Consider the following 10,026-nt stretch of genomic DNA (forward strand, 5'->3'; position numbering starts at 1 on the left):
CCAATGAAAAAATCTTCTGTTTGTTGTTGCGACTCCTCAATAAGTACTGCTGGTTGTAGATCTTCACTTGCCCCAAAATCTTCAATTATGCTCAAATTGCATTGGATCTCATTGTCTGTATTATTTAGTGAAACTGACGGGCTATGCACCTCCACAATGGTTTTTGTAATATTATTTTTAATATTTTGACAAAACCAAACAAAAATTTAGTGTAAGTAAACTTGCTACGCTTGAAAAGTGAAATCAAGGTAAAATGTACAAAAAAATATTTAAATAAATATTATGTATTGTATTATAAATTTCTGGGCTACTATAAAATAGAGCCTAAGAAATAGGAGCATCTCAAATAAATCATAAAGATTTTCTGGGCTATTAAAACATACCCGCTCCCCTAGTATTATTGTTTGAAGACAAGCCAAACACAAATTTTGTGTAAGTAACTTGCTATTCTTGTGATGTAAATTCGAAGTAAAATATGTAAAATTAGTTAAATAATAGCTATTTGTATAACAAGGGAGGAAAGTGCAACTTTTCCTCCCGAGAATGAAGTTTACTGCCCGACGCGTAGCGGAGGGCAGTAGTCATTCAAGGGAGGAAAAGGCACTTTACTCCCATGTTATACATATGGTTTTTCCACCTTCCTCAAATAACCAGTCATTTTTTCATTTTTACTTAATTTATTTATGTAACTAACCAACAAAATTTATTAGAACTAAAACAACAAGTAGGTACAATATAACTGTCAACTGTCAAATATAAGTCAAATTATTAATGTAAACATTGTTAAATCAAAATAACAATTTACTGTTTTTTACCATTCTGCAAAATACAGGATGTTTTATAAATAAACGTTAAAATGTATAGATACTTCGTAATAGAAAATAGATATTATACAGGGCATCAATAAGTTATATTTCATGAATGAATTACCATGACGTCACTTTTACTTTTCCTCCCTAGGGAGGAAAAATATTTTCCTCCCTAGGGAGGAAAAGTACAACTTTGCTCCCTACAAACAGGCCCGGAAAAGTATACTTTCGGTAGAGGTAGGTGGAAAAAATATATTCCATTCTATACTTCTGGGCTAATATAAAGTGCCTCTGAGAAATAGAAGCAGGTCACATAATCATAAAGATTTTCTGGGCAACTTAAAAGCACCCTCTGATTTATTGTTATATCTTTAATTATTTAGTCTGTATTACTTTGGACTACCTCAAGGCACCCTTATTGAGACAAACAATATAATTTTTCTTTGCTAAATGTGACGTTTTTGCATGTCATTTATGTTAACCCATTTTCTACGAAATAAACATTAATAGGAAAACCAGTGCACTCCGGCAACATACTGCCTGTTTTTTATTCCAACAGGAAGATGGCGAAAAAACAGGCACTATGGCAACAGAAAAATATATTGATAACAACAAAATAAAAGTCTCCATGTTTGAAGTTGATTAAAATTGTCACTTTGTAAATAATTAATAAATATAGCTCTATTTATTCACGCTAAATTTAATTTAACTACCCATAAGAAAATCAAAAACCAAATATCATATAAATACCTGAGTCCTTTTCATCCATTTTCTCTCTCAACTTTACCAATTTCTGTTGCAACTCTTCATATTTCCGCCGCTTTCGGGATAAACAGTCACCCTTTGATGACCTTTTTGGCATTTTAAACGCTTTTCAACAATTTTTATAAAATTATTTCGAACACGCGTGTGATCAGCCGCGCACAGAAAAAAACAGTGATGTGTCCACGTCACGTGTCAAGAAGCCTAATATCTTCTTTTTTCTTATTCTTCTTCTTTAAACTGTGATCAGCGGCCAGAAAATGCCACTACAATTAGTACAAATGTTCGAAATGTAATGTGAAGGACAATTATAGTTTATGTATAGTTATAGTTAATTTTTGGCAAACTTCTAAGTAATTATTTTTCGTGTATTTTTCCCGCTCTTTTAAATGATTACGTTAGATTTGCTATTTTCTCTTAGGAACATCCTCAAAATTTGAAAACCCCCAATTTTTTGTGTTTTTCCCCAGGGTTTAGCACATAAACTGAACTTCATGTCAATAAATAACGATTTTTGATACATTTTTTGTGAGTTCTAATTAAATATCGGGATCAGATTTATTATGTTTTGCCATTTTCAGACCAGAACATGCTCAAAATACGGCAAACTCACTTTTTTGATATCTTTTTAAAACGTAACCTCAATTTCATGTGAATTAAGAATGACTTTTCAACTTTCTTTCCGTTTTTTCTAATAGCAGGATCATGGTGGATATTTTGAAACTGAAACATACACTTAATTCGAAAAAACTGCATTTTTCAATATTTTAAGTACATATTCGTATTTAGGGGGGAGATCCCTGATCCCTCTATTGTTCAAACTGATTATGATAATGGATGAAATAATGAAAAAAGTAAGAACTAATAGAAGATACTAAATGGGAGAAAAACAACTTAAAATAATCTGCTTTGCAGACGATGCAATACTAATCTCTCAAAGTGAAGATGATTCACAACAATATGCTGCACCAATTTAATATAACAACCAGAAAATTTGACATGTTAATTTCCCCAAAAAAGACAAAATGAATGGTTATAAATAACAGCAAATCTACTAGATGTAAATTAGAACTGGAGGGTCAGATAATAGGACAAGTGATGTAGTTTAAATATTTAGGCATCACAGCTACGGAAAGCTCGCAACAGAAGTGGAAAATCAAGTGAATAGGAATAGAGCATAAAACAAACAGAGCCGCAGGTTGCCTGAATAAAACAATATGGAGAAATAAAAATATCGGGAAAGAAATAAACGGCAGAATTTAAAAAACAGTTATCAGACCAATAATAGCATACGTGGCACAAATACCACCTGGCACTTAGAGGACATAAATATTGCTGGAAACAGCAGAGATAAATACCCTTCGAAAAAGCGATTGTAAGACACTAGAAGAAGTACAAACGGAAATACACGGCGGATATGCAAGGTAGACAACATTAAGAACTGGGTAAGACACAGACGAGTAGAATAAGATGACCACATAAGCCAAATCAGAACAAATAGAGTAGAAAATACGGTGAGAGACGGTTCAGCATTAGGAAGACGATCAGTGGAAAGACCACGAAAACCATGGAACGACAAGTTACTGGAGGCACATTGAAAAAAACAGGCACAGTAACGTTTACACAAAGTAAAAATAAGAAGAACATTATATAAATGTAACAAATAACGATTTTTGTTTACCATCCTTTTTTCGAGTGGTGATTAATGTCGTTATTAACGTATGTGAATGTCGTGTCAATGTTAGGTGTATAGCATTACGCTATAATTACTATTTCTGCTAATTTTAATCTCTTATTTATTTTATTATTTTTTCTCAAAGACGAAACAACGTTAGTCACTCGAAATGCACATTCAAATACAAATGTTAAGAGAGACATGGCTTTACCCTGTCCACCATCTGTTTTTCTCACCCACATAAATTAGTTACCATATCAGACGTTTGTGTCAATAACTCACTATGCATTCGAGAGTGTTTTTTGTTGTAACTGCGAAAGTATACACCAGGCCTAATAAATGATTTATTGCTCAGTCATCTGGTCAGAGGGAAGAAAGATAACAGTAATGGTTGTGGTTTACGCTCTCACTATCAATCGACCCTTCTTCCGAGTGTCTTAAGCGAAACACATTTTCGTTACCACAATAAATAAAATATTCACCGTTCGTTGTGTAACATTTATTTCTAGGATTAAATTAATTCCGCCATCCACCAACCGGAATATTAGTGACCCCGCGAGTATTTAAACCGCCGCGAAAATTTAAATAGTTAGTGTTAATAATATTATACTTTTGCCGGTTTTAAATACAGTGAACATCGAAAATGACGGACGCTAACACCAGTGCCAATACCAGTGCTTCAGTTGATCGGAATTCAGTTAAAATCCCACCTTTCTGGCCCAACGATCCTGACATATGGTTCCTGCAAGTAGAAAACCAATTTACACTGGCAAATATAACAAGTGACGCAACCAATTTCAACTATATAGTTGCCAATTTAGACACAGCCTACATATTAGAAGTTAGGGACATCATTTTTTCACCACCAGTCATACAGAGGTATGCAAAATTAAAGTCAGAATTAATTAAGAGACTTAGTGCATCACAGCAACAAAAAATTAAAAGACGACTTGAGCATGAAGAACTGGGCGATCGAATACCTTCGCAGTTCTTACGACATTTACAGTCTTTAGCAGGCACAACGGTACCAGACAATATTGTAAGGTCTCTGTGGTTAGGTAGACTGCCAGCGTCTACACAGGCTATTCTAGCTACTCAAGTTAAAGCTCGTTTGGACGCAGTTGCCGAGCTAGCTGACACAATATCTGAAGCTATAGCTCCTAGGGCCCAAATTTCAACAGCTTCTAACACTCTTGAAAGTACTATTGATAAATTGAGAGCCGAATTGGCTGACATGAAAATCCAGCTAGCTAGCTTGTCGCAGGCTAAAGCACAAACAAACACATACCGTCGCAACCGCAGCAACTCAAGACGAAAACCATATCCTAGAGACAGTAGCTACAGTAGGGAACATAATAGTGACATATTATGTTGGTATCACTACCGTCTTGGTGACCAGGCTCAAAAGTGCTCTCTTCCGTGCAAGCATCAGGGACACATCGCGGGCAGTCGGTAAATGCCGCATCCGATCGAAGCCCAAAGTCTCGCCGCCTTTTCGTAACAGACTATGATAAAAAAACAGATTTTAATCGACACCGGAGCCGATCTGTGCGATTTCCCGCGAAAATATATACGGAGTGCACGCGAAAAGACTTCATACGAACTATACGCGGCCAATGACACTAAAATCGAGACGTACGGTTATGTGAACTTGACATTAAACATCGGACTACACCGTGATTTTACGTGGCCGATTCGTAGTGACGGACATTTCAAAGCCCATTATCGGAGCCGATTTTCTTTCCCATTTCGCTCTTCTAGTGGACATTGCTAACCAGTGCTTAGTAGACAGTACGACAACCCTTCGAACAAAGGGACTCGTTAAGGAGTGTTTTGACGGTAGCGTAAAGACTATCGCGGAAGCGTCGCGTTACCACGAACTGCTGCTACCATTTCCGGAAATCACGCGACCCGCCGGTATCGTGAAAGACATTCAACATCAAACCAAGCACCACATCGATACAACACCAGGTCCACCCGTTTTTTCGAAGCCTCGACGATTAGCACCTGACAAACTGCAATGGGCTAAAAAGAGAGTTCGAAAATCTTCTACGACTAGGCATCATAAGACCATCAAAAAGTAACTGGTCTACTACACTGCACATGGTCCCGAAGAAAGGTGAGGAATGGAGACCCTGCGGAGATTATCGACGTCTAAACCAAAACACAGTTCTAGATCGATATCCAATTCCGCACATCGAAGATTTCGGTCAGGCGCTAGCTGGTAAGACAATTTTCTCTAGAATAGATTTAGTGAGAGCATACAACCAGATACCAGTAGCCACCGAAGACATACCAAAAACCGCCGTTACCACACCATTTGGGCTGTACGAATACTTATATATGCATTTTGGTTTACGAAACGCAGGACAGACATTCCAGCGTTTCATAGACGAGATTCTACGTGGTCTAAACTGCGCCTACGCCTAAATCGATGACATTATCATTGCATCAGAATCCGAAGAGCAGCATATGTCGAATTTGGAAGAGATTTTCAAAAGGCTCAAGCAGTTTGGCGTTGTGATAAATCCAGCAAAGTGTCAATTCGGCAAAAAACGAGATTACCTTTTTGGGATACACAGTATCAGACGGAGGACTCACACCTCCACAAGAAAAAGTAGCAGCTGTACAAAATTTCACTCAGCCAAAAACAGTGAAAGACCTACGCAGATTTCTAGGTATGTTAAAATTCTACCGAAGGTTCATACCCAATGCAGCTGAGCTACAAGCACCACTACATGATGCCCTAAAAGGTAATGTCAAAGGAAAAGCACCAATCGAATGGACACCACAGCGAATCCAACCCTTTGACGACTGCAAAAACAGTTTAGCTAACGCTGCTTTACTGAGCCACCCTGTAAACGATGTTGATATCTCCATCACTTGTGACGCTTCCGATTATTATGCGGGAGCTGTACTACAAAAAAAACGGATACAGGTATGAAACCTTTAGCTTTCTTTTCTAAGAAATTCTCACCTAGCGAAAAGAAATATAGTGCATACGACAGAGAACTATTAGCTATATATCTAGCCATAAAACACTTCAGACATATGATCGAAGGCAAGGACATAACGATATACACAGACCAGTAACCAATCACCTTCGCCTTTACTCAGAAGCTAGATAAATGTAGTCCTAGACAGTTTAGATATTTAGACTATATAGGACAGTTTTGCACTAACATTCAGCACATTTCTGGATTAACAAATATTGTGGCAGACGCACTATCTCGAGCCGATAGCATCAAGAAATATATCGACATCACTGACCTAGCTCTCGCACAAGAAACTGATCCAGAACTGCAAACTTTTTTAAGTGAGAAAACATCACTTCAAATGAAGAAAATACGCTTTTCCGAACAAAACATTAGTTTGTACTGTGACATATCAACATCTACAGCCAGACCATTTGTACCGAAACCACTTCGAATGGAAATTTTTTGCACCATGCATAACCTAGCACATCCCGGAATCAACAGTTCTGTAAAGATGATCACACAGCGATATGTTTGGCCATACATTAAATCAGATGTGAGGAAATGAACTCGAGCATGTCTACAGTGCCAAAAATCGAAAATATCGCGCCACATTGTTTCACCTACTGGAAGTTTTCTACCACCTTTTAGCCGATTCGAACATGTCCACATAGACATTATAGTGATGCCGGTCTCAGAAGGAAACAGATACTGTCTAACATGCGTTGACCGTGTCACACGTTGGCCAGAAGCTTTCCCGATACCTAATCAAGAAGCAGACTGAATCATTTTTCTGGTTGGATAGCTCGTTTCGGCACTCCCAAGTACATCACAACAGATCAAGGCCGACTATTCGAATCGCACCTCTTCAAATCAATATGCAAATTAACTGGAACTACCCATTTAAGGACAACCGCCTATCATCCGCAAGCAAATGGTATGGTAGAAAGGTTTCATCGACAGTTAAAAGCAGCAATTCAATGTCATGAAAACATCCGATGGACCGAAAGCCTACCTTCAGTGTTACTGGGCATACGAGCAGCGTGGAGAGAAGATTTAGGTACTTCAGCCGCCGAACTCGTGTACGGAGAACCATTGTGTTTGCCAGATGTACTATTGTTTTCGTCACAAAGAAACACCGACGACAATACTCACATTTATTTAAAAACGCTTCGAAACCATTTCGAAAACCTACGTCCTACGCAACCGTCGCATCATGGATCCAAAAGTACCTTCATTTTCAAAGACATGAAAACCACCTCTCACGTTTCATCCGCCGTGATACAATCAAGCAGCTTAGAAAACCCATATCACGGTCTTTTTCCAGTTGTTAAGCGAGGTGACAAGACTTTTGTCGTCCGGGTAAATGGAAAAGAAACAACAATTTCCATAGACAGATTGAAACCAGCTTACGAGCTTCACGAAAGTACCCATCACGAAACAGAAAAAATGACATTATCTAGCAAAACAAACAACAGACCAAAGAGGAAAGCAAGATTTACTGGAAGTTACCAAGAAAGTGTCAGTTCACAGTGAATCAAGTGATTTTTCTTTCTCCTCGTATAATCTTTGCATTGTTTTTTTTTATCTATTTTCATTTTTCATTATAATATGTATATTTATATTATGTATTATTTTATTGTCTTGGTCACTCGGAAGGGGGGTATATAGCATTACGCTATAATTACTATTTCTGCTAATTTTATTTTCTTATTTCTTTTATTATTTTTTCTCAAAGACGAAACAACGTTTGTCATTCGAAATGCACATTCAAATACAAATGTTAAGAGAGATATGGCTTTACCCTGTCCACCATCTGTTTTTCTCACCCACATAAATTAGTTACCATATCAGACGTTTGTGTCAACAACTCACTATGCATTCTAGAGTGTTTTTTGTTGTAAGCGAAAGTATACACCAGACCTAATAAATGATTTATTGCTCAGTCATCTGGTCAGAGGGAAGAAAGATAACAGTAATCGTTGTGGTTTTTCTATTCAGTAACAGCTCAGACCACACCCAATGCTCTCACTAACAATCGACTCTTCTTCCGAGTGTCTTAAGCGAAACACATTTTCGTTACCACAATAAATAAAATATTTACCGTTCGTTGTGTAACATTTATTTCTAGGATTAAATTAATTCCGCCATCCACCAACCGGAATAGGTGCTTCAGGATAGTTCTCAGTTTTGCAGAAAAAATTGTATCGTGGAGTACTGTAAAAACGTTCCGAGCAGAAAATCAATAATGGTTTCAGCAGGACGGGGCAATCTGTCACAAGGCCAGGGAGTCTCTTCGAATACTGCGCGATCACTTTGGGGATGGCCTTAGTTCGCGTGGCATTGATTTTCCATACCCATTGCGCTCATCAGACCTAACGCCACCTGATGCATATATTATGGGGAATGCTGAAGAAGGCACATCGATCCACTGTCTGACATTCCGGAATTGCGGAATAGAATTTAAAAAATTTTTCGTGCCGGGAGGCAACTTTAAGTATCGGGAACGTCCTCGTCAATAATATTTTCATGTATAGGTACTAAATATATAAATAACCACAAACATTTCAATATTCAGTTCAGTACTGTTTTTTTTTCGCATACTGTATTATCATGTATAGATTAAATTAATAAAATCAGCCCCGGATTAAGAATCTTGAGGCCCCTAAGCAACCCAAGCTAGGAGGCCCCTCGAGAAACTTTTATCTTTTCCCTCCGAAACTCTCTGATAACTCCTCCATCACCGAGCGACATATCTTTGATATAATAATATTAGTGGACCTTTTGTAGATTTAAATTTAAAACTTTTGTTTCATTTTGTAAAACGTGTTGCTTAAAGAAATAAAAAAAAAAGAAATAGTCAAGAAACTATTTTATATAGTTTTGATTAAATTTTGCAATAAAAAATTATTTTAGTTTTTTTTTTTTATTATAGTTATCCATACACGAACGATAACTATGTAATTATAAATAATTTTGGATTAAATATAGTTTGAGTTTTTAAAGCCTTATAATTATTATAAAGAAACTTTTCTGAGTTTCATAGAAAAAAAACTACTTAAAATATCTTCTACTTCCAAATTTTCGAGCACATCATTCTCAATAGCCATAATTGAGGGAAATACTAAATTTTGTGACATTGTCTAACGGTGACAGTTTTTAATAATTTTCATTTTGGAAAATGACCGTTCACCTATTGCATTTGTAATAATTAGCGTAAGATAAATCTTACAAGCTACTGACAAATTTCGAAACTTCGATTCGAATTTGTTCTCATAAAAATAACCCAAAGAGACTATGAATCAGAAATAAATTGTTTTCGCTGCAAATCCTGAAGATGGACTAGAAAATATTTGAACTGCAGTAGATCACCTTAAATTTCAGGTTCAATATCATCAGTATAGTTTTCATGTAGTTTTAAAGCACACTCCTTTGAGTATCACTCAGTTTTGGAAAACACACAAAATAACAAATACTGAGTTACTGACTCTTACACTGTCAACTTGACGACTCAGCTCAATATGTAATTAGCTTATCCGCAATTGGTAGATTCGTTTCAACCTTTAACTTTTCTCCACCCTGTAGAAAAACTTCATTGGAATTAGCATCATCAAAATGTAGTTTTCTTGCTCGCGTTTGTTTACTCTCGTCGGTATATTCAGAGTAATGTAGATCGCAGACCTTCTGCTCGTAGTAAGCAAAATTATCTCTTTGGGATTTTAAGAACTCCAAAAGTAATTTTAGAAGCCGAACTGCAGTTTCAAGTACAATCTCTTCTCTCTGTAATGATTTACTGACAGCGTTG

The 10,026-nt window shown here is 36.8% G+C and overlaps 1 protein-coding gene across 1 annotated transcript; it reads left to right on the forward strand.

Annotated features, from left to right (window-relative positions):
- Positions 1–3,889: 3,889 nt before the first annotated feature.
- On the forward strand, positions 3,890–4,702 carry LOC126891751 (uncharacterized). Its single transcript, XM_050661042.1, has one exon. It carries the CDS (start codon positions 3,890–3,892, stop codon positions 4,700–4,702), a length of 813 nt encoding a protein of 270 aa, XP_050516999.1.
- The last annotated feature ends 5,324 nt before the right edge of the window (positions 4,703–10,026 follow it).

The sequence above is a fragment of the Diabrotica virgifera genome, chromosome 1, assembly GCF_917563875.1.
Source record: "Diabrotica virgifera virgifera chromosome 1, PGI_DIABVI_V3a".
NCBI lineage: Eukaryota > Metazoa > Arthropoda > Insecta > Coleoptera > Chrysomelidae > Diabrotica > Diabrotica virgifera.